Source organism: Lutjanus erythropterus, chromosome 13 (assembly GCF_056507025.1).
Source record: "Lutjanus erythropterus isolate fLutEry1 chromosome 13, fLutEry1.hap2, whole genome shotgun sequence".
In the NCBI taxonomy this organism is placed as follows: domain Eukaryota; kingdom Metazoa; phylum Chordata; class Actinopteri; order Lutjaniformes; family Lutjanidae; genus Lutjanus; species Lutjanus erythropterus.
Window position 1 is genome coordinate 23,826,012 of NC_139329.1, and position 24,085 is coordinate 23,850,096.

At 40.6% G+C, this 24,085-nt stretch overlaps 1 protein-coding gene across 2 annotated transcripts in view; it reads left to right on the forward strand.

The window, feature by feature from the left end:
- syt7a (synaptotagmin VIIa) overlaps positions 1–24,085 on the forward strand; it is a 113,006-nt gene that overhangs the window by 66,104 nt on the left and 22,817 nt on the right. The window contains exons 3-6 of one of the 2 annotated variants that reach the window (XM_084734725.1): positions 1,746–1,825; positions 3,154–3,288; positions 13,509–13,931; positions 20,622–20,765. In XM_084734725.1, coding sequence (XP_084590851.1) covers positions 1,746–1,825; positions 3,154–3,288; positions 13,509–13,931; positions 20,622–20,765 — 782 coding nt within the window. Of the gene's footprint in view, positions 1–1,745; positions 1,826–3,153; positions 3,289–12,698; positions 13,932–20,621; positions 20,766–24,085 lie in introns of those variants that run through there. The other variant, XM_084734724.1, reaches the window with a different exon arrangement.

The window sequence follows — 24,085 nt, forward strand, 5'->3', positions numbered from 1 at the left end:
GAAGCTGATGAAGCTGCGAAGACTGGGCGGTGATGGGGAGGTGGAGGGGCACACAGAACAGTAGCATGAAGGAGGTAAATGCAGAGAGAAAATCTTATTTGAAAAGACAGACAAAAAGATGAAAGGCTAAGAATGCAGTGGTGTTGCTATGCTGTCGGACATACTGTATGTGACTGAATGGCAGGATGAATGAGAACTATCAGGCTAAGCATGCAAAAGGATAGTCTTCCTAGTGAACTTTTGTCATGGTGTGAAATACAGGGCATCTTGGGGTTTCTGAGATCCCTAAATTGGCACATGAGACCCCCTGAAAACCTCAATAGCAAGTGGTCTCTGTAAAAAAATATTTAAGAAATGTATATGTCACTTGCAACTGTCACTTTGTCTTTTAAAACCTTATAATGTCAAGTATTCATTATTCAAACTGCAAAACATTTATCTGCAAATATGAGAACAGAAAAATATTGTGGTGATTTCTCTTATAATTCCATTTAATACCTGGCGGTTTCTTTTTCCATGAATGGCACTACTGCAAATGCTCTGCAATCCAAAATACGCCCTACAACCTGAAAAGCAGTGGATTTTTTCTGCTTCAGCATCAAGGTTATACTCGGTTAAAATACAGACTCAAATAGAAGTATCATTATAACACTGGATCACCGCCCCCGAGTTACCACCAGGTATTTCATACACTAACTTTCACTATGTATCAGTTTCCATTTGTTGCAATAAATGGTTAAATCTATGACAAGAATGTTCCTGACAGAACGAATGGCATGATCAAAGAGAGAGAAAATACTTAATCATTCGTATTTTGAAATAAGCAAATCAGAACGACACTTTCCGTGACAAAGTAGCTGGAATGAGACCAAAACCTTAAATGTTTCTGGTGTTACAGGGTTGGGTAGCTGAACTCCAGTGAGGTCTTGTGAGGCTTATCATAAAGGCTCATTACAAGAGTAAAGCGGAAGCCTAGTCTGTACATAACAGTCCAGTTTGATCTCCAGTCTCAAGCTCCATGTTCAGCCCCCAACGAACAAGCCCCCCACAGGAAATTGACCTTCAGCCAACTTAAGATCCTTTTGTCCGAGCCAAGCCACGGCGGCAGCTCAGTGTGTTTCCTTCCCACTCATTTTCTGTGATGGAGAATCCTCGCCTATCCTCGATGTGTATCAGAGCATCACTTTCAGGAAAGCATGCGTGGTATTTGGGGGAAGGGGGGCAGCTTTAGACTGATCCCCTCCCTGTCCCACTTGTGGCAAAGTGTCAATAGAGATTACCTGCATTGTGACATGTGTGAAACACCTTCAACTGTAATGAGCTTTTCCAGTAGAATGCGCCCAGCAGACCTCACTTTTCGCAGCCTTTAAATTGCCATTATTTCCATGGTTACAGCAGGTCATGCTCTAGCTATTTGAAATCAGGCTGGTGCAAGAGTTTCTAGAGGCTTCTCTCCAGTACCCAGCGGATTACCTTAAAGAGGCAATTGCCATGTAAATTTCAGGGTGGTGGCGAATGATAATCATAGTCAGAAATGGCTCTCCACAGCAGATTTGATTTGACTTTGATGAGTGTAATCAGGAGACCATCAGGTAAAGGACTGATGGCACAGTGTTCCTGAGATAATGGGAGAGGCATTTACACTTGAAATTAGTATAGCAAAAACACGGCTTCAAAGGACAAATCCAAGCTAACCTTTTGTTTCTCTGCTGTCTCTGTCATCCCCTCCCTCCGCTTGGCTCAAGGGGAAGAGGAATAAGCCAGGAGTGGAAACAGCAGACACTCCAGACTCGGCACGTGGGCGAGGGGAGAAGAAAGCCATCAAGTAAGTGCCTGGTAACTGGTTGGGGTAGAATAATCTGGTGATAATTAACTCTGTTTGGTTCAAACACAAACAAGGCAGAAAATGAATGCTGTTTTATCTCAAAGAAGCACAACAACCTTTGCAAGAGCATGTTTGGACAGACATTAAATGAAAGGTTAGTGATTTAATCAGTATAGATTAAATCAGCATTATCTTACCTGTGAAGCTTTTTGGCTGGATGAGTCTACTCCTGCACTTATCTTATGGCTTGTAAGATAGGTCTCCCTTAAGTGCAGGCCTTTAGCCACGCCTCCGCATTGCTTAAAATGGTGCATGTCGAAGTAAACGGAGGGATGCTTGAGAGCTTTTTGGAGTATAAATGTTTTTTTATCTAACATTTCTTACAGGGCTCAAACTAAGATTAAGGTATTTTCTGTTCTTGATGAAACAAGGCTATAGGTCAGCGCCAGAAAATGTCAGCTTTGTAATGCTAAGTACAATACTTTATTCCACAAAATGCCTTGATTAACCTGCTTCTCTTCTATAGCCTGCTGTTGTCTCGGCTATTTTTGAATGTCTGTGTTTAATTTTCATTTTTAAGCACTAAAAGATGGGCTTTGTGAATGTCTTCTGACTTGAGTCCCTTGCGTTTTCTTTCTCACTGGCTCCAGCAGCATTTGGTGTTCTCTGTTCGGTCATTTCAGCTTCAAACTTCTTCTTCTTCTCTTTGTGCATTGTGCCTTTCTCTCCTGCTCTGTCCCTGACTGTGCTACAGCTCTGACCACTGCTGTGTGATTTGTATGACATCAGTGATTCTGCTCACCTTTTCCTCCTCCTCTTCTACTTTGACTGTCTTGCAATTTATCTCTCTTGCCTTGTGTCTCATGCGTTCATGCGTGCTCACCGCTCACGCCGAGGATGGGGGCCAGACTTCTTAATGTTTACCCAAATGTGTTTTCATCAGTGGTGCCGTGCTAGATGAACAGAATGTAATCATATGCTGTATGTATTCATCAAATTATGACTTCCTCTCTTCTTGCTGCATATCTCCTCTATCTCTCTGTGTCTTTGCTGCAGCACATTGCTTTATGAAAAGCTTTTGTGAATGCCTTCTTCCCCCCTCAGGCTGGCCCCTTTTTTTATTTTTAAATCGGACCACTATGGTGAACTTCAGGTGGAAAAGTAGACAATAATCTGGGCCTGTTTTGTTCAATGCAGCTGTTAGGACCAACCGCTCTTCCTCAAACCAAGCCGTCGCATCATCTCCAAAAGCAGGATGCGACTGGTTGGTTGGTGCCAAGGCTGTCCATAGTTGTGTTGCTCTGACCTGTCTCTCTCTTTGGCCGCAGTGATCTAGACAGAGACTTTTGGAATAACAATGACAGCAGCACAGTGCAGCAGAGGTGGAGCTCCTATCCGCCCAAGGAGTTCGTACTAAACATTTCTCCCTATGCCCCATATGGAGATCCTCGCCTCACACTCAAGTGAGTCTTGGTCCAAGGTTGGTAAGACTCTTCCCCCCGAGCAGGGCTGTAATGAGGCGGGGGCAGTGCCACCCTACCCTTTGTCTTCCCTTTCCTTTCCTTCCATTCCCTTCCATAGACACATATACATGAGACGCCACATTAACCTGAGGATTAGATGTCAACATCACCACCATATTGGTACAGGCAAGACTTACATGTAAACAAATACAAGTAAAGAGGAAAACTAGATTTTTTTCTGGATGAAAAGCACTATAATACTGTTTTTACTAGGGACGTAATAAAATATCAGTACACTTGAGTATCATGATATTATGTATTTTATGTATATGGCATTGTGTTGTGTTCAAGCCCCCAACCACTAGATAGCAGTTTCCTTAGCTATCTCACTGTTCTGATTGAGAAAAACAAGTAAATGAAAGAGTAAACTTTTAATTGTACACATATGATGGTATTTTCTTTATACTATGACATTTTTCCATTTCCATTTCATTAGATTAAAAAGATAGCAATATACAGTAACACTTTGCTTACAGTATCGCAATATAGTGCATTGTGATACGTATCATATTGCCAGATTCATACAGCCTTAGTTTAACCTCCAAAAAAGCAGGTATGTGCAGGTTTTTATTACTAAAAATAGAATAAGATTGACCTTTTTCCCATAGCGAGTAGTGGATGAGTGTCCCTTTCTGTTTATTTCTGCTGTGTGCTGGAAAGCAGAGAAAAAGAGGTTTTTAAAGTCTGTGCATTCAGCTCTCTGTACTTTTGTAGCTTCTAACTGAATCTCTTTGGTTAAAAGTTCAGCTGTACAGGAGTCGTATTAAGTTCCTGCTGATGAAAATCCAACATTCCCTGATTTTGCTGCTTTGTTATAAAAACTTTTAAAATAACAATCTAACAGAGGACTTTTATTGTGAAGAATATATAAGAAATGAAATGTCCACTGCTTTATAGATGCTCAACTTAAGCTTGCAGGTCATCAGCTAAATACACACATTCATGTGGGCGCAAACTCCACTGTTCTGGGCTGATGCGCTGCATCAAACTAAGTCAATCCAAGCAGCACATGTGTAAGAAAAAGGAACAAAAGAATTGCAGAAGAACATAACCGCATCCACCTGGAGGTCATGTTTATGTCACCGATTGGAGCATGAGTCGATAAACACCCATGACTGGTGCAGTGTTATTTAACCTGGGAGTGAATGCTGATTGTAACCTTTCCTCTTGAGGACAAAAGCCAGATGTTTGTGGGGCTTTTTTGTCCAGTTTAAAAGGGGCTTAATATTTAAATTCCTCAGCAGGTTTCAGTGAGTCATTTTTATATTCAAGGGTTCATGAGATAGATTTTTTTTTTTCCTAACTCCTTGAATATATCATGACTCAGTGAATTCAGCTGAGAACTGTAAACATTTAGTGCTTGTTATCCAGAAAAAATGGAAGTTCCTCCCATTTACATGTATTTGTTCACTGGCCAGTCTTCTCCGAAACATTATGGTGGTGATGTTGACATATACCAGCAACAAGCCAAGGCAGTCAATGGGTATATATGGCTGTGTTCCCTTTCCTTCCCTTCCCTCTCCTGCTCCTCACACCATCCCTGTTTTCCAGACATACCATCACCACCACGAGCCACTCATCAAATTGAACCATTGAATGTGGATGTTATAGTGCCTGACAGCTTATTAAATCCACCTAGTTTCATAATCTCAATTATTTTTCTTTTCCTGAGGACCAAATTTTCTCATGAGTAACCGGGGATATTTAGCCAAAGGCACTTTAAAAAAGCCCATTCTATAAATGTCATAGTGTGCAAATATAGACAAACTGCACATTTCTGTGCTTATTATTGTTGTGTAATGTGATTTCCATCAACAATAGTAATAACGACAACAATAACAACCTACCCAATGTTAGCACACCGGAGGGCAGAAATGGTTAGTAATGATTACTCATAATCTGCTTTGGAAATGTGAGTGTAGGAAATGTCATACACGCACATTAAAGCATCCCCACGACGGCAGCCATTTGACTATTACTGCAGCGGCGCGGCAGCACGGCCCCTGTTACAACCTCAGGCTAATTTCTGCCGCTACTCCTCACATCCTGTCACCTTTTAATGAACACACAGGCGCATGTTCAGATGCCCCCCCACTCCCTACAGCCCTGCCGGCCCCACTAACTTCTGATCTCTAACCTCTCACCTCTCTCCCATGGGGTGTAACCATGGAGACGGACAACCCTCGTAGCCTTTTTTCTCCAAAAGACATGTGTATCCTTTAACCCACCTTCTCTGTAATCTGTGTATCTTCCCTGTCCTTTGCTTGCGTGAACTGAAATTGTTGCTCTTGTTGTTGTTGTTGTTGTTGTTATTGTGGAGGGTTGACCGTTAAACCAGGTGCCAGTGTTCACCTGTGGTTTACATCCATCTGTGGCTCCCCATCAACCTAATATCTTAATGTGTACTGCACTAACATTGTAGCACTTGAACTGTGTCTACTGTCTATTGTAATGGGAGATAAGGTTGTTTGTACGTGATGAAATAAAAGTAATTTTTTCACTCACTTGGCACTTGTATCCAATAAAGCAGTAGCAAGGTCATACCTATCTCCCTCCGGGCACCCAGAGGACTCTAAGCCTTAAGACATCCTGCTACCAGGCATCTGTCTGATAAACTGTCTAATAACTGGTCATCTTTAATAGACCTAGCTGTTGAGGATTGTGTGTTAAATTGCCTGGAGAAAGGAGGCAGCGGTGTGCTTATGAAGACGGTGGATATATGGATTACTGTCTGAAAACTCTGCCTGAAGATGATGGCTGCTGATCTCAGGAAACCAGCTTTAGAACCTCTCATGCTCGTGTTCTGAGAAGTCCATTTTTAAACAAACCTTCAAGGTTGTCATTTATTGCCCACAAGGCTGTTTTTCAGCAGCTCCTGTCTTCACAAGTTTTTCCTCTATTAAGTGGTTAAAAAAACGCCCATGGAAGAGCTAAGCTTTCAAATCTTTCTGTCAGAAAGGGCTTTTTAACATGTGATTAATGGCCTGTTTTAACCCAAACCATGATCTTTTATACAACACAAACCGTCCAGTAAGATATGTCGTAGATAACAAAGGGACTTCAAAATGCTTGCAAAAAAAAGAACACGTTATACAGAGAACTCATGAAATATAGATCAATAGACAATAAATATAACATATATTAAATAAGTTAACAAATACTGTGAGGATATGCAAGAAGTAATATAATAAGAAATCATTAGAGAATAACAAAACCAATCAGAGGGATATATAGAATATAATAAAAACTAGAAAAGGATCATCAAACACGTTATCCTCAGTAGTTTATCGACAATGATAAGACTATGAATAATGCGCTTAATGGTTTTAACATTTTTATTGCAATTGTGGGATCTAAACTGGCAGAAGAAATCAATGATCCACTACCTGAGGAGAGGGGGGCTGTTGAGGATCATGGAGATAGACTTCTTTGTCTGAGAGCATGAAAATAAAATCATCAATATTGTATTCAAGTGTAAACATAAAATGTCTACTGACCGGAATGAAATTGATATGAATTTAGTGAACAAAATCATTGATGGTATAGTAAAGCCTCAAACTTAGATCTGTAACTTACCATTAAAAAATGTGTTCATTTCCATGTAAAATTAAAATAGCTAAAGCTTTTTCATAATATAAAGCTGGGCATGAACATCATTTTGGCAATTACAGGCCTGTGTCGCTCTCTAAAATATTGGAAAAGCTCTTTATTGGAAGGCTGGATAATTTCAATGAGAAGCACGCACTGTTGGCAGGCAGTCAGCATGGATTCAAAACAAATCAACATCTCTGGCATTAATAGAGTTAACAGAAGAAATAACCACTTGTATAGGTAATAAACCATATGCAGTAGGAGTGTTTATAAATAAAAAAAAATGCTTTTGATTCCATAGATCATAACATATTATTTGTTGTGTTGAACCGGCTGAAAAGCTGAAACACCATCAGTTTGTGCAGATAGGTGACTGCAAATCTACATGTTTGAATATCACCTGTGGAGTCTCACAGGGGCCAGTATTAGCCCCTATTGTTTGTTCTTTATATTAACAATAGGTATCAAGAATATTTGCATTTGTTTTGTTCACAGACTATATCAATATTTTCTGTTCTTTTTACAGTAGCTTTTGGAGGTGAAAGCCCTTTCTGTCAGAAAGCTTTCTGAGAGACAGATGACACCTACCTTCTTCCATGTGCGTTAAAAACCTTTGAACTTTTCCCTGCAGTTTTTGTAAAATGAGCTGTTTTAATACTAGTGTGCGAGTCAGCAAAACACAATTAACAATTAAAATAAGACAACATTATGAACTTGAGCATTGTGTTTCTGATCAGGAGAGACGGGACGACCTCCTGTATGACTCCAACCAATCATAACCCACTGCGCTGGGAAATCATTTACTGGTTTGGATTCTCTGGAGATTAGCAGCTTTCAATCTCTGTAATGACACTGGGCCTCGTTCATCAGGTTAGGCACCCTGCGCGATCAATCTCCATGTTTAAGAATTTATTGGATTGGAGGTTTAATACTATAATTTTTCAATATTGAGCTTGTTATATATTTGATGTCAGCAAGTGTCATGTCACCGTGGTGACAAAATGGTCCCTGGTGCAATGAACCGTTTTTCAAATTTAGGTATCAAGTTCTGTGATTTATATTTACTGTATATTATACATTATTTGATTAATCTAATGGCTCCGAGATGAATCACTGTCAAAGATTACGTGCCTATATTTCTTTTGTAAATTACTCCTACTGTCAGTGAAGTCCAGTCAGAAACAGGATTAATATCTGAATGCTATATTCCTGTAAATACTCCCAGTGATTCATGGTCCCGTTTATGTTTGTGTTCCTACTCGAGTAAAGACGTTCACCTTGTGCCTGGCTCGATAAATGAGGCCCATGTCTCCCGTGTTGACCGTTGCTTCAGCAGTGTCATCCATGCTGTTGTTGTGATTGATGACTTATCCACATGCACCGTCAGGTCAATTGGTCAGAATTAAATGTGAAAGGTGACCTTCGAAGGGATATGATGCAAGTGTAACAACCCCACCACCACCCCCACCCCATCCCCTCCCCACCTCCCTCCGTCATGATCCCCACACGTGCACACCAGACGTCTTCTGCACCTCCTATTTTGTGTCTCCTGGAGCAGGAGCACAATGCATATTAATGAAATGTAGTCATGTCACCAGAGGGCACTACTGTGCTTTATTTTTGATCATCACTGCTTTCACAGTACACATGACATTTGAGACCAGAAATCTGAGCTGACATCTGCTCTTAAGTATGAGCACTGATTAATTTCTGTAGCTTTTTTGGAGGTCGATATGATTAGATTGCCCTCCTGATCCTCTCTTCTGTGTGGCTCACTACTTCCTGTTGACTGTTATTAACACTAAGTGGTGATCAAATGACAAGCAGGTCTTTAAAAATTGAAATATTGCACACTAAGATCCAAAAATAGAGTGTAATCGATGTTTTACAGGAACAAATGCGCTCGTATTTAACCAAATATCACTTTGGATGACCTCCCAAATGAGTCGATTATTTGCTCATGAGGCTTTTCAGTACAAGCCGTCCTCCCGTTGCCGTCGAATTGCCTTGTGTAGTGGCACATCTCAAGCCCCAAATGCCTAAATGAATGAGAGAATGAGGCCTAAACTACTGGCGTCCACACGCTGTAGCCGCTAGTGAATGCTGGCAGCTGTAGTATTGGTCCTCCAGGCCCAAAGGAGTGACTTCTTGCTGGTTTTCCACCCTCCACAGGCTCTCCTTCTCTACCTCTTCCCCCTCCTCTCCCCCATCCCTCTCTTCCTCCACACTGGGCTCCAGACCTTTTCATCCACCTGCCTGGAAAACTAGACCTGCCCCCCTCACACACTCTACTGATCTGTCTCACTTCCTTAGCTATGTGGTTGCTCAATCTGTTTTCCTCTGTGTGTGTATGTGTGTGTGTGTTTGTGTCTGTCTTTCTCACACTCTTTGGTCTCTTTCTCCTCTGCCTGTCATTACTCTCCTTCTTCTCTTCTGTACCCTCTGTCTGCCGTGGGACCTCCGCTCCCTGTCCCTGTCTCTTAGTGGGGCAGTGTCAGGGGGTCAGAAGGGGGCAGCAACTGGGCATGGGGATGATGGGGGGGGTCCTTATCGCAGTGACAGCGTGAAGAGCATGGTGACAGAGGGAGTGAAGGCCGGGAGGTGGCAGACCGTCCAGGGCCACATGCAGTCTGGAGGACTGAGACCCAGAGAGTGAGTTCAGAACCGACCGGGCAGAAACAAAAGCGAACATTTCAGTCTCATGCAGCAGAAAAAACACATCACTACTATAAAAATCATACAGGAATTTAGTGGAATCAACTAGGGATGCCCAGATCATTTGTTATGAGCAAGATTTATAAAAAAATATGCGAGGGAGATCTGGATTAATGCTGTCTAGTTGCTGTTTGTGAAAACGGATGATGACGTATAAAACCTGAGCCAGTTCTCAGCCGAGTTGGCGTCGTTAAGCAAAACGAGCACTTCACCCCAAACATGATTTCTATTTGAATCTCTCACCCTGCGTTGCTTCCACGTGAAAGTACAATTCATTTAAAAAAGGCTATCCAGACTTCTTAATCAAAACATCTGTTTAAAAACTCTGACACACACCTCGCATAGGATAATACAAGCCTCATTTATCTAGTTGTGTGCTCAATACTTCCAGAAACGGGTAAACTAGTACAACACCACTGTAAACTTCATATGCATGTAACTAAAACAACACACTAAGTTGGTCAATGTAGCTTATACATATATATACATACATATGTATATAATTGGCAATTTGGATCAGCAAACATGATCAGGGCATCCCTAGAATCAAACCTTTTCTCTTTAATGTAAATATACGAGTTTAACTGTATTTATTCAAGTTAATATAACTTGAGTTGAGTCTTTTGAGTTGAACAACTTACTGTACAGTGTACAGTTCAATCAACTTATTAAATTAAATGTCTAAAGAAACATGAGCAACATATTTGTAGACTTCCATTAGCAGTGTTTGAGAGTTAAGTTCTCCTGAGACCCTTTTTTTTTATACATTGAAGAAAACATCATAATGAAAACACTGAGAACAATGATGAGGGTTGGTGCTGAATTCAGTCCCAGCTTGTTTTCTGAGCTGGTTTTTCATCCGCACGACTTATTTTAAAAAAGTTTCTGCCTTGTTGGGTGTTGTTTGCTGTGGGGGAGCAAGGACTGATCCATGGATCCCAAATGGACGTCGGACAGTTAGATGAATGATGAATGTTAGAACCTTTGGTAGCTGCTGAAAGGCTCTCGTACATTTGAAGCAGAGCTAAGAGTCAATTTCCCAACATCGCTGCCATTTTTCTCACTGCACCTGCACACAGTGGCAAACAGAGCAACTGAAATTGCCATGGTGCCAAAATGCATCATGTAAAACATAGCTAGTCAAGCTTATTTCCAGTTCTCCCTGTAAAATGGACAAGCTGTACTGTCCACATTTTCCTAGTGACCTGCAAGTCCATATACTCCACATACTCTGTTTTTTTTTTTTTTAGAAGTTTCGACACACAGGAAGGCACAGATGGTCAAGACAGAATGTTTTTGCCTTTTTAGCATTGCATGATGATTTACTCGTACAGTGGGAGTTGGAATTAAGCAGCATTTCTAAAATTGTACAGTCTATGCCCAGTTTAACACTTCAAATTCAATAAATTCACTGGGAGCAGTTTCACATATTGTCTCTGTGCCAGTGCTGGAACAAAGTAGCTTCAACAGGAGCAGCTGCAGCTGTAAGATCTTTGTGTGAAATGAAGAAATGACTCTTCAAACTGAGAAGACGTAAAAGGAAATCAAACTTGTTTTCCAGTGTGATTGAAGATTAGTTGGGTCAATTTGATATCTTAATTTTATTTAGCTGGTTTTCTTAATTATAAGTGAATTAAAATAAAGTTCATTTGGCTAGAAAAGTTTGTTTTGAATCATTAAATGATTACTTCACCTTTATTTTCAAATTAAGTCAAATTTTAAGGCAACTTGGACACTAACTTGTGTACAGTGATTGCAAGGCACATGTTGTCCTTACCTTAGCTAACCTCTGCAGCAGAAGCATCTATGATTAGATGAATGAATCAGTTCTGAGTATAAACAGGAAGAGTCAGGTCAAGTTCAGCAGGGAGGGAGGTGCAGCTCAAGGTGAGCGTGCGGGCGCAGATCAAGGTGTGAGCACTGGGGAAATGTGAACTCTCGTCATCATGAGAAGATAACAATAGTTACTGGAGCCGTATCACACTGACTCAAACCTTCAGCTGACACAATCGGCCCAGCTGCTCCTGTATAAATCTGCAGGAGAGGATGATTTATTTATGGGAGGAACTGCACAGCCTGCAAGTGTACTTTTAAAAATGCAATACAGAAATAGTCTCATTTTCACACACCAGCCATGCCAACTCGTCTTTTAATTAATATTTAGCCTGAAATATCAGCTGCATGTCGGTTACTGACTGCATGTATCCCTCAGCCATGAGGTATGACATCATTTTTAGGGGTCTATATTCAGCATGTTGTAAATGAGGCAGTTAATTTTCAGTTCTTCATGATTTTTTTGCACCTTCCTTTGGCACCTCGTGTCTGTGATTTCTTCCTCCACAACACATTTACGCTCATCACTACCTCACTCCTCATTCTTCTCCTCTCTTCTCATCTTTCTTTTTGCCCCCTGTCTATAATTGGATTCTATTTTCAGGCTGCTATAAGTGTCTGTGTCTCTTGTGTTTGTGTCTCGCACCCCATTTTCTGCCTCTCCTCCATCGTCACCCTCTGCTCTTATCACTCCCATCGCTCTCTCCATGCAATCACTCCTCTTATTCTCCTTTTTCTTTCTGTTGTTGCCCACTATCTGTTTCATTCCTGCACAACCTCCCTTTTACCTTTTTATCCTTTTATTTGTGACAGTTAAATAAGATGGATAGCACACTAAAAGCCTTATGCAAAGTTGTGTTAGGTGAAGTAATGCAGAGCAGAGTAAACTGATGTGAATAGCTCTCTCATGACCTAATTCTGGTAGTCTGGGTTACACAGCGATCTGAGAGAGAGGAAGATATATTTAGTTGGAGGAAAAAAAATATAAAAAAGATGATACAGGATACTGTAGGGAGAGAAAACACAGGAACGATACACCTGTAAGTAAGTGATGACGTCTAAATAGTATGTGTCACGCACCTTCATGTTGATCTGACACTTTTAAGAAAGGCAAAGAGCCAATTAAACAGCATTAATAAAGGGGAGGAGTGGAAAATGAGACAGAGGGAGGGAGTCATACTGTAGGACTTGGTTGGCTGTTGGGATGTCTCTAGAGGTGCAGCATGTGTTTAAAAAGACTTAGAGAGAAAGGAAGAGAGGCTATCAGAGATGGAAAAAGTTGACTGACGCATAGAGGAAATGGGGATCTCTCATCAGACCAAAAAACCCTCAACTAGAAGGCCGGGAAGCTGCAAAACCACGACCCACACGCCTCGACGAGGTCACGTGGTGCCTGTGCGGACAGTGCACATCCGACCACTGCCTGCGCGAACCACACCCTCACGCAAACCGCACGCTCACACCGCGCAGAAGGTGCACACACATCTGACGCAAGAGTCGCGCGGGGCGAGCTCACAGTCCGCACACTGCTGCCCGCCGCCACCCCAAGAGCAGTACACAGCACACAGCGATCACACAGGCTGCACCTTCTACTGCTATTTCTGCTACTGCTGTTACTGCTGCTGCCTCACGGTGCTCTCTTTCTCTCTCCTCCTCCTCCTATCTCCACCTCCCAATGCTCCTCCCTCCACCTCCTCCTTTACTTCAAACACCACTCTTCTTCCTCCCTCCTCCTCCTCCTCACGATCATCCACTTCCTGTTTGGGTGAACTTTCCTGTATCTATCCTGACGTCAACCTGACTTCTTCTTCCTCCTACTGCCCTGTGCCACCTTGTCTCTTCTACGCCTCCTCTCCTGACCTCACCACTTCTGACTCCTCTTGCCACGGCTCCTCTCCTCCTACATCTTCTTCTTCTTCTCCCGTGTCCTCTGACTCCTTCCTCCCTCCTCATCATCCTGTCCTCTGCCGGCCGTGGCCTTCCTCGCGCTCTCTTTCCTCCCTACTCCTCTGTCCTCCCAGCTTTGGGGATCCAGTCTTATCCTATGCATCCACTCTGGAGCACATCCCCTCAGGGCCGGCCCGGCCCCGGACACTGCTGCGCCAGCAGAGCCTCCAGCAGCCCCTCATCCATCCGCCAGGCCCCGGCCTCGGCAACCCCCCCACCACATCCCAGAGCTTGGGACAATTACACACTGCACCTGGACAGCCTGGGGGAGCAGGCGGGGGTGCTGGGAGAGGAGGGGGAGGTGGTGGCAGTGGTGGTGAGGGTGGGGGTGCAGGTACAAGAGGCGGTCCCCGGGGTGCACGGGGCAGCCCGGCAGGAGCAGGTGCCTCTCGCTATAGGGGAGGCGGAGCAGGAGGGCGCTCGCGTGCCAATCCTGGCAGCTGGGATTACATGATGGATCAGATCCGGAACCGCGGCCTGGACGTCAAGTCTTTCCTGTGAGTCTCTACAACTTTTCCTTCATTTGTTGGTGGAGGCCTTTAGAGCTGCAACGATCAGACCTTTAATCGACAAGTCAATCGAAAGACAACTAATCATGAACTATTTTTTAAGTAATTAGGGATGTAACAATAGAAAAAACTCTTGGTACAATAATCCACAAAAAAAAAGTCCATGATATGGTAATTATCGCAATATCAAAAAAGCATTTTTGTTCATATATTGTTTTTCCTCTCAACTTAAATTGTATTTACTTCTTTAATAAAATAAAATAACAGTATTGGCCATGACCAAAGTATGTGCAAAGAAATTGGCATGAAATGTCTTCTCCATTGAATGTTTGAATTATGTACCGACTATGTTCCACTGCAAAAGATAATACAATACAGTAAAATAAAAATAATAACATAAACATTTATGATATACTGCATGTTGTCACAGTTCTGTACATTATTGAGACATTTTTATTATGATATTTAATATATTGTTACATCATCGTCACATAATTTTTCAAGCAAAAATGTCAGACATTTGCTGACTACAACTTCTCAAATGTAAGAATTTGTTGCTCTTTTTTGTCATTTATGACAGTACCCTAAAAGTTTTTGGGTTTTGGACTGTTGGTTGGACAAAACGAGCAATTTCAAGCTGTAATTTTTGAGCTCTGTTAAATTGTGATGGCCATTTTTCACTATTTTGGTCATTTAGACTAAACAATGAATCGATTAATAGTGAGACTAATCACTAGATTCACTGACAATGACAATAATCATCAGTTGCAGCCCTAGAGTCTTCTGTGAGGTCACTTGCTCAGGCTTCTGTCTCTAACCGTGTCTTAAAGTATATGCTATAGTATGCAGTGTTATTGTATTCATTTGTTTAAGGTATCTCTTTGCTTTAATGTGTAACGTTTAATGTCTTAGAATCTAATGTATATATACGTATGGATATAGACCTACTGTATATATGTTTGTATGTTTCAGTACTGACTAATCTGCCTTTACCTTTATCTCTGTAAAATGTTTTCCTGTGCCTTTTCTTTCGGCTGTTTTCTGTCAGTTTTTATCTGATATCCAGGGAAGGATATTACTTCTGTTTCTCAAAATATGTACAGTGTGCTTGTGTGCATACATGTGTATTATGTCGCTGTGTGTTTTTGTGGTTCACAGCTATATGAGAGTGTGTGTTTGGACCATGTTGCACAACATTTGGTTTAACTCTCACTGTAACACCAGCAAGGAAATATACTATATACAGTTACAAGTACAATCCGTATTATAGCTAATCATGTTAATGTAGGATGATGAACACAGATGAGGAGGCCATAGGTTGACTTATTTGAAAAATCTCTAATAAATGTTAATAAGGATAGAATTATGAATGCAAATAAGATGTTGTTTTCTCGCTCTAAGCCCTGTGTTTGTGCAGGAGATGGATCAACATTTCATCTTATCAAAACATCATAGATCACTCTGTTATTAACAATTATAGATTGTGTTACTAGATTTTATTCTTAGGGGGGAGTGCATGTGATTACTTGATATGTTTTATGATCCTTTCACATCTCAACCGAAACCGAGCGTTGAATGAATTAATATATTGTGAGCAATTATAATTTTCAACATTCGCTCATATTAACAAACAGTGCTGCATCAGTGCACAGCTGAAATTAATTACAAAGCTTCTTATTGAGCAATCTGTTTAACAATAAAATGCATTTCTCCTAATTTTAGAGCGAATGACGTGTGCATGAAAAATGGCAAGGAAGTTGCGACATATTGTAGGTTATTTCTATCCCATTCTGTGATGAATTGTTCAATGTTTACGCTGTATGCTCTGCTAAACAGTAACATCTGTTTGGATGGCATTCAGCCTGTCTGTTGCGATTGTCTTTACTTGTGGTGCTAGTTCATAATATTCATGAGATGCTTTCATAAGAAGTCACAATATATTTTAGATTCACACCGTCCCACTCAATTACATGATGTTATGTCTGAGCTGTCCTTTGGAATGACTGTTAAATATCCTGCTTAGCAGACACACCAGTAGGCCTAATCCCTATTTGCAACCAAAGTGGCACCTCGTTTTCCGGTTTCACTTAAACTTTTATGCTAATAATGTGTCTGCTGGCTGTGCTGCTAGCCTGCTGCAGAGGTGGGAAGTAACCAAGGACAAATACTTTGTTACTGTACATGATTAGAGTTTTTAGGCATCTGTACTTTACTTGAGTATTTATTTTTCTGACTGACTTTTCACTTTTACTCCCTGCATTTTAACACAAATATCTGTACTTTCTACTCCTTGTATTTTCAAAACTTTAGTTTTAATAAATTTAATGGGATTTATAGATTATTTTTATTTTGCATCATTATGCGCCGCCTTCCCAACATCAAGATTGATTTCTGACTAAATGGATGGAACAATAAAACAGAACAAACAATTACTTGGTGTATCCATCAGTACATATCACGGATGACTGATGTAACAAGGTGAAAATGGCAACAAAAATGACGTAAAAGACCTAACAAGATATAAAAACACAAAAGGTAAGTAACAGACATGACAAAACAAAAAAACTACATAAAAGACATAACAAGACAAAAACTATGTGAAAGATGTAATAAAACAAAAATTATGGAGAAGATGTAACAAGACAATAAGTACCTGAAAGACGTGACGAGGTGAAAATGATGTGAAAGATGTAATAAGACAAAAACAAAATTAAAGAGATAAGACATAACAAGATGCAATGAGAAAAAAACTAAGGAAAAGACCTGTCGAACTTGCAAAAAGACAAAAATATGTGAAAAAAAAAGTCAAAACAGACAAAAGTTAAGTAAAAGACAAAAGAGGTAATAAGAACAAAACAATGTAAAAGATGTAACAAGAGAAAAGACATAAGAAAAGGTGAGGTTTGGTCAGCCTTGCACAGAAAGAGTCAGTAGAAATGTCCTTCAGTAGACAACTTTTTACATTTATACTTAGATTACATTTCAGAGCCTGTAGTTTTTTACTTATACTTGAGTAAAGAAGTTGAATCAGTACTTCTACTTTTACTACAGTCTTTTTTTGCACAAGTATCTGTACATCTGCTTGAGTGAAGAGTGTGTGTACTTTTGCCACCTCTGGCCTGCTGATATGTGTGTCACCGTGTGTGCATCACACACGTGTCACTGTGCATCAGTACAAGAACAAGGGTTAAGCAGCTGTGTGTAGATTTGTGTTAACCCTGAAGCATTGATCTTATGTCACCAGCACCATTACGTCCACAACATATTGTCTCTTCAGGCCAGAAGTGGGTGGGTGGGGGGCAGATGTGAAGGAGAGAGAGGGGCGATGAAGGGATGAGGAAGGACACTGCCAAGGTACAACATGTGTTTAATGTCCCTTTGCAGTGAATCCATTTTACAGTAGCTTTCCACCATTGGTTTTTATTTTTTATGTGCGTTAAAGCTTCTCTGGGTGTTTGAGAATGACACAGCTGAACTAATGCCATCGGCTAACTGAGCATTAGCGATGTAGCACATGCCACTACCAAGGTCACTGAGAATATTGCCCATAATAGTCAACTATAGCACTCATCATTTTGATGTGAGATTGAGGTCATTGTTGTATTTCCTTCTGTGCAACAGCAACACCTCATATGATTGATGACAGAGTGGTCCAGTAATAGACATGACCCATTGTTCAAGCCAGTTAATTTCAATCTTGGCCAGATTCCCTCTCTGGGTGAATCATTGCTCAGTGAATGTGTTGATGTGATTGACACAGATATCTAGCCTTTGGAGACGCTTGGCCAAATGGTTTTCATGCTTTTTGGCTTAAAATCAATAATTTATCCTGGTGTCATTAGTGTCTGATCCCACTTTTGCCTCTGCTTCCTTAATGTTCAGTGCATTGATTGAAGTGTTTTACCAATATTCTTGAGTGTAAATGCTCCTACTTAAAGATGATGGGAGAAGAGGGATCCAATTCAGTTTTTTTCTGTAGCCTATAGACCATTGATTCCCAGCCAGCCAGGGGTCTGTGCAGTTTTAATTAATATGGCCTGCTTTAAAAAAAAAAAAAAATCTTCTTATTGAGTAGCTGTACCACGTGACCAAGGAAATGACTTGACTAATCAGTTGAAATAATCAGTTAAAACTAATGGATGAATGGTTGAAGTAGTTGGCCAAAAGTAATGCATAAAAAGTTAAGATGCATAGCCAAAAGTAATAGTTGTTAGTTTAGTAATGAATACATAGCAGACATAGTTAGCTTAAAACAATGGCTAAACTGAAATTAAATTAAAGTTGAAATAAACTGAAAGAAATTGTTGAAATTATTAATAGTTTTGGATAAAAGATTGTAAAACTAAGTTAGAAGTAATGGATAAAAGGTTGAAATAGTGAATGAAAAGTAATGGATAAATGATAGAAATCGTGAGCTAGAAGCAATGGATAAAAGTTTGACACCGTCAGCTAAAAGTAATATAGCGCAGATAAAGGTATTTCAAATTAAAACCTCTATGACTGGTGTGTGAGTGAAGGGGTAGTTAAGTAAATCTGTAAGGAGTATAGGGATAGGTCACACATACAAGGCTGGGAACTACTGGTATAGACGTAAAACAGGGAGATTATGAAACACGTCTTTGTACTGCTGCAAGAAAAGCTTTTGACAGTGCGTAAGAAAGATGAAATTGTGAAGTTTAGGGTGATATCTTTCCACGGCTTGGCAGGCACCGTACTTTCTTAGCGGAGGTATTGTAACACAGTCAGGGGCTTAAGCTATAGAACCGTGGGTGTGGGTGACAGGAGGGAAGCAGTGATGAGGAGGCAGAGCATTAAGAGTAGGGGATCGGGATGAGGGGGGGGGAAGGGGATTTGGAGAGCAGGGGTGTAGCAGAATGGAGGAGATGAAACGAGAAGAGTGCAACACGGAGAGTGAGAGAGCAATGACCCAGAAAACGGTGACACACACCGAGCACCTCAAGACACTGTGTCACTCAAATAGAAACAATTAGTCCAGATCTTCTTAATGAGGCTTAATTAAATCTTAACTCTGGAGAAAGGCGACAGGCATGTTCGATGGGAAAGGTGAATCTGGAGGGAAAGCAGAAGGCAGGTTGAATAACTAGATAAATTACAGAGTGTGTAAATGGTGTGGTTTGTGAGTGTGTGTGTGTGTGTGTACATACAGGCCTGTACATACTTTTTTACATGTGTGGAAGCTGCTGTGCAACCTGCTAAATATCACATCCATTAACAATCATTAACTAATCATCAGCAGTTCCTTTAATTATTTGTTGTCTGTATGATGTGAACACAGGCTGCACCTGTTGTCAGCACCACCTCATTAAGATTATTAAATTATTATTAATTTGGCCTTTCAGGTTAAGGTATCTTCTTGATATCCTTCCCTGGACGAAGTGCTCAGTTCTCCGGTGTTAAGAGTGTGGGGTTAGAAATTTTCACTTCATGACCATTTTCTCTGTGACTGCCTCCTGGATAAAAGGCTGAAATAATTAGCTTAAATTAAGTGATACATTGTTGAAATTGTTTATTTATGGATAAAAAATACAGTGCTAGAAGTAGGCTAATGGATGAAGGTTGTTAAGTGCTTTTATGGTTGATACTTAGCTAAAAGTTGTGGATAAAACTGAAAAAAGTAAGGGAAAAAAGGTTGTAATTGTTAGCTAAAAGTAAAATATTGACATTGTTTTCTAATAGTTATGGATAAAATGTTGAAATAGTTTGCTTAAATTAATTGATAATTTAGTTGGCTTGAATTAGTTTAATGAATAAAAGGTTGCAATAGCTAAAAGCAATGTATAAAAGATTGTTGGTTTCTACTCAGCTAAAAAAAAAAAAAAATTGCTTGAAAGTAAAAGTAATTGATAAACAGTTGAACTAGTTAGCTAAAATAAGTAATTGAAGCCGTCAGCTAATAGTTATAGATAAACGTGTTAAATAGCTTAAATTAATGGATACATTGTTGAAATTGTTTCGTTATGGATAAAAGATTTAATCTCTGCTAGTTAGCTAAAAGTAGGCTAATGGATAAAAGGTTGTATTAGTTGGTTTGAACCAGTGAATAAAGGATTGAAATCAATTTCAATCAGTCATTGATAAAAGGTTGTAGGCTAGTAATAATAAGGGATAAATCAGTGAAGTTGCTTGCCAACAGTTATGGATAAAAGTCTGTACATACATCTTCCATGTGCAGAAGCTTCTGTGCAAGTTGTTAAATATCACATCCTTTAACAATTATTAACTAAACATCAGCAGTTCCTTTGATTATTTGTTGTCTGTATGATGTGAACACTGCACCTGTTGTCAGCACCACTTCATTAACATCATTAGATTATTATTAATTTGGCCTTTCAGGTTAAAGTATCTTCTTAATATCCTTCCCTGGACGAAGTGCTCAGTGCTTGGGTATATGTGTTGTTGCAGATTTTCTCTTTATGACCATTTTCTCTGTGACTGCCTCCTCTGTTTACTCTCATGTGGTCTCTTATTGTCCCGCCGCCTCTCTGCTTTCTGTCCTCGCTGTCACCTGAAATGACCTCTCCTTTCTTCTCTCCCCCTGCACCACACCTTCTTTATGTCCGATTTTCCCTCTCCTTTTGCATCTGTTCTCTTTTCTCGCCTCTCTATTTTTCCGTTATCGTATTTTATTTTAATTTTTTTGTACGTACGGGGAGCCAGTGAAGGGAAGATGGTGGTCCTGGCTTTGGCCATTGGTGTGGCCGAGCAAGATGACTTTGCCAATATCCCTGACCTGCAGGAAACAGCGCAGGCAGCACCACCACCACCAGCAGCAGCCAATCAGGAGCCCCCTCCTGAGAAGAGGTACCGGATAACGTGCGAGAGTGCTTGTTGTATGTGAGAGAATGGAGTGCAAATGAACTGAAAGGATGTGAAGGGTATGATATCGAGGAAAAACAAGAGATGATTTCAGAATCTAGGTAGAGGAGAGTAGTTATGTTTTCTAGTGTTTTTGGTGACTCACCGCTCTTAAGTGCGTTTTGCCACAGACCTGCACCTGAAATAGCACCGGAGCTTGACATTGTTACGGAAATAAAAATGAGAGCTGACTGTGAAACCAAATGTGCAAAAAATGCCTGTAATGCTTAGATGAGTTAAAGAGATAAAGCAATTTGGATGTTAGCTGTAAAGCTGTAATGAGCTCATAAATCACAGCAGTGCGATGCTCACTGGCACACTCTGAGAAATAAAGGTTCCAACTAGAACTACAAAGGGTTCTTTGGCTTGTCCCCATAGAAGAACAATTTTTGGTCTCTGTTAGAACCATTTAGAAAGGGTCTGCTTGGAACACTTTCAGGGAGTTTTACTAACAACTTAAAGGGTTATACTTTAAACTGTGAATGGTTCCACTCAGAGCCCCCTAAAAGAGGTTCTACAGATGAAGGAGGTTCTATTCAGCGCCTTTCCACCTTCTAAGGGTGCCAACTAGAACCCACCCAGTGGTTTGCATCACAAACCTTTTTTATATTCTATGGGTTTAACTAAGATTTTATCTAGAACGCGCTGAAGGGGCTCTATAGAGAACCTTTTTATGGTGTAGTGGTTCTACCTAGAACCCTCTAGGGGGGTTCCATCCAGAACATTTCCACCTCTTAAGGGTGCTAACAAGAATCTGCCCAGGAGGTTCTACTGAGAACCCTTTTACATTCCAAAAGTTTAATTTAGATCCCACCCAAGAGGTTCTACTGAGAACCCTTTTACATTCCAGTGGTTTCATCTAGAACCCACCCAGGGGGTTCTACCAAGAACCCTTTTATATTGTGGTACAAAAAACCCTAGACGAGCCCTTGATGAGGATTTCAGCAGCCTTTGAAGAACTCAAAAATGGTTCTTTGGATGAAAAGGGTTCTTAATGAATCCCTTAGTCTTTCAAAGTCCCTTGATAAATCCTTTCTTCAAAAAAGGGTTCTTCAGAAGCAAATGGTCCTGGTTAGAATGTCAGCCTTTATTTCTAAGAGTGTACTCCAGTCCTTTGTTTTGGTTGTTAGGGCTCAAATTTTCGGCAACTCAAATAAAACAGTGTTTTCTCATGCCAGTGGTCATGACAATTATCTCCTACATTGCAGCGACATTCTCCTCCACCATTTTCATCTCTATTTGTTTGTCTCTTCACTCCTGCTTTACAGAGACCTCCCATTGGTAATTGTCGTATTTCCTTTGTATTTCAATGCTTTTATTATCCCAGTCCTTTCTACTCCTGTGTTCTTTTTTTCCCTCCTGCTCATTAGCTTCCTTCAATCACCCTCTGCTGCTCTGAGAGTCCCGTCTCTGTAGCTCCACCGAGGGCCCAGAGAGCCTCCTCATTATTCCACAACATGGTAGTCACTTACATAAACATGCTGCTAAAAATAAACCTTTTCCTTGCCAGCCACCTTACACACTGGAAGCCAAAATATTTCCGCTCATCTATAAGGATGCACCACACTCACTCCCATCTCCCTGTCTCCCAAAATAATTAGTTTTGCATTCTGTTCAGGAATTGGACCAATTTTTTTGTCGAGCAGTTTAAGACTAACAAATGAGCGCCGTGGCTGTGTGTCATGTGAGCTCAACCACACTGTGTGTTGTGTTGTTCATTTTCGACCATGGATGGTGGCTTTGATTATTTGCGCCAGCATGTAACACAGCGTTTGGTCCAGCCCTAGGCAGATGCGACACACTCGATTTCCTCTGCAGTCCAATTAGGCCATTTTAACCTCACTTTGATTCTGTGACAAATTGGAGACAATTTGGAGATACATAATGTGACGCACACCTTAAAACAAAATGGCAGGGGAGGGCGAACAAATTCTGATTTACTCGTCACACCAATTATTCCTCATTCACAAGTGTTTCATCAATTTGACACATGGTTTAAAACTAGGGCTCTATTACAATACAGATGGTAACTGTTTTCTTATCTAGACGGCACAGCTGTAGTAAGAAACTGCACGTGTGGGCAGTGCAACTGGAGTCATTTGCGGGGTCTTCAGCATGATAGACGTTGCCTTCGCTGAACTAATAAACACATTTATTTATCCTAAAAGTTGCCTTTAGAGCAGACCTGAGCAAAATGCTGCGGGGCTGGATCTGGTCCACTGAAAGGTTTCATGTGACCTGCAATGACATCATGACCACTAATGAAATATTGTAATTAAAATCAAACAAAGATAGTTTAATAAATTAGCTTACCTTTAAATGTCAGAAAGGGCCTGTGGCCAGCAGTTGTTTTAAACCATTATTTGGCCTTTATGACAGGGGGCAGTGCTATGTTCACTGACAATGACAATGAACTGTATCATTTATAATAAACCAGAACGTGCCATACTTCCATGTTGTTTACATTGTTCTTCTACTGTTTCTATACTATTGTTGCAACGAGTGTCTAGCATCACTGATAATAAAAACACTGCAAAAGTGCCCTGGTAGGTAAAAATGATAAACTCACCTCTAGGTTGCCCTTCCAGTGGACAAAATGTGATGAAGTGCCTGCTGTGGTGCCCATCCAAGGGAGAAATTGTGATGTATTGCCCTTTACAGTGCTTTCCAGTGGACAGTATGACTTAAAGCGTCCTCTAGGGTGCTCTTCCAGTGGACAAAATGTGAAAAAGTGCCATTCAGGTTGCCTGACATGCTAGAAAATTAGTTAGCCTCTCTTTTATTTCAGAATGAACAATAATAACCAATAATGATTGGACATTATTCCTTACTTGTGTCTGGCCCACAGCAGCCTGATCAATTTCTCTTGTATGAAAAGTAATTGTCCACCCTACTTTAGAGCTACACTACAGTACATAACACCCAGTGAAAGATTTTTGTCTCTTAGTTTTTCTGTCTTGTTTTAGTCTCGTGCCCCCAAGCATTCTGTGGCCTTTTCCCCAGACTCCACACAGTTACAAACGAGCATGAAAGTATTTTTTTTTGAGTAGGACTGTTTCTTTTGTGAACATCAAAACTATCTGTATTGTTCGGGATTAGTGTGAACCCTGCAGAGCCACAGCGGAGTACAATTTTCTGTGTAATTTGCTGTGCACATTACATCTGGCTTTTCCAGCTCTGGTGTTCACCTGGAAACCTCCTTAAATGGGTTGTGAAATCCACTAATAGGCTAAACAGCAAGCAGGCTGCTCGGTCCAGCACGTAGC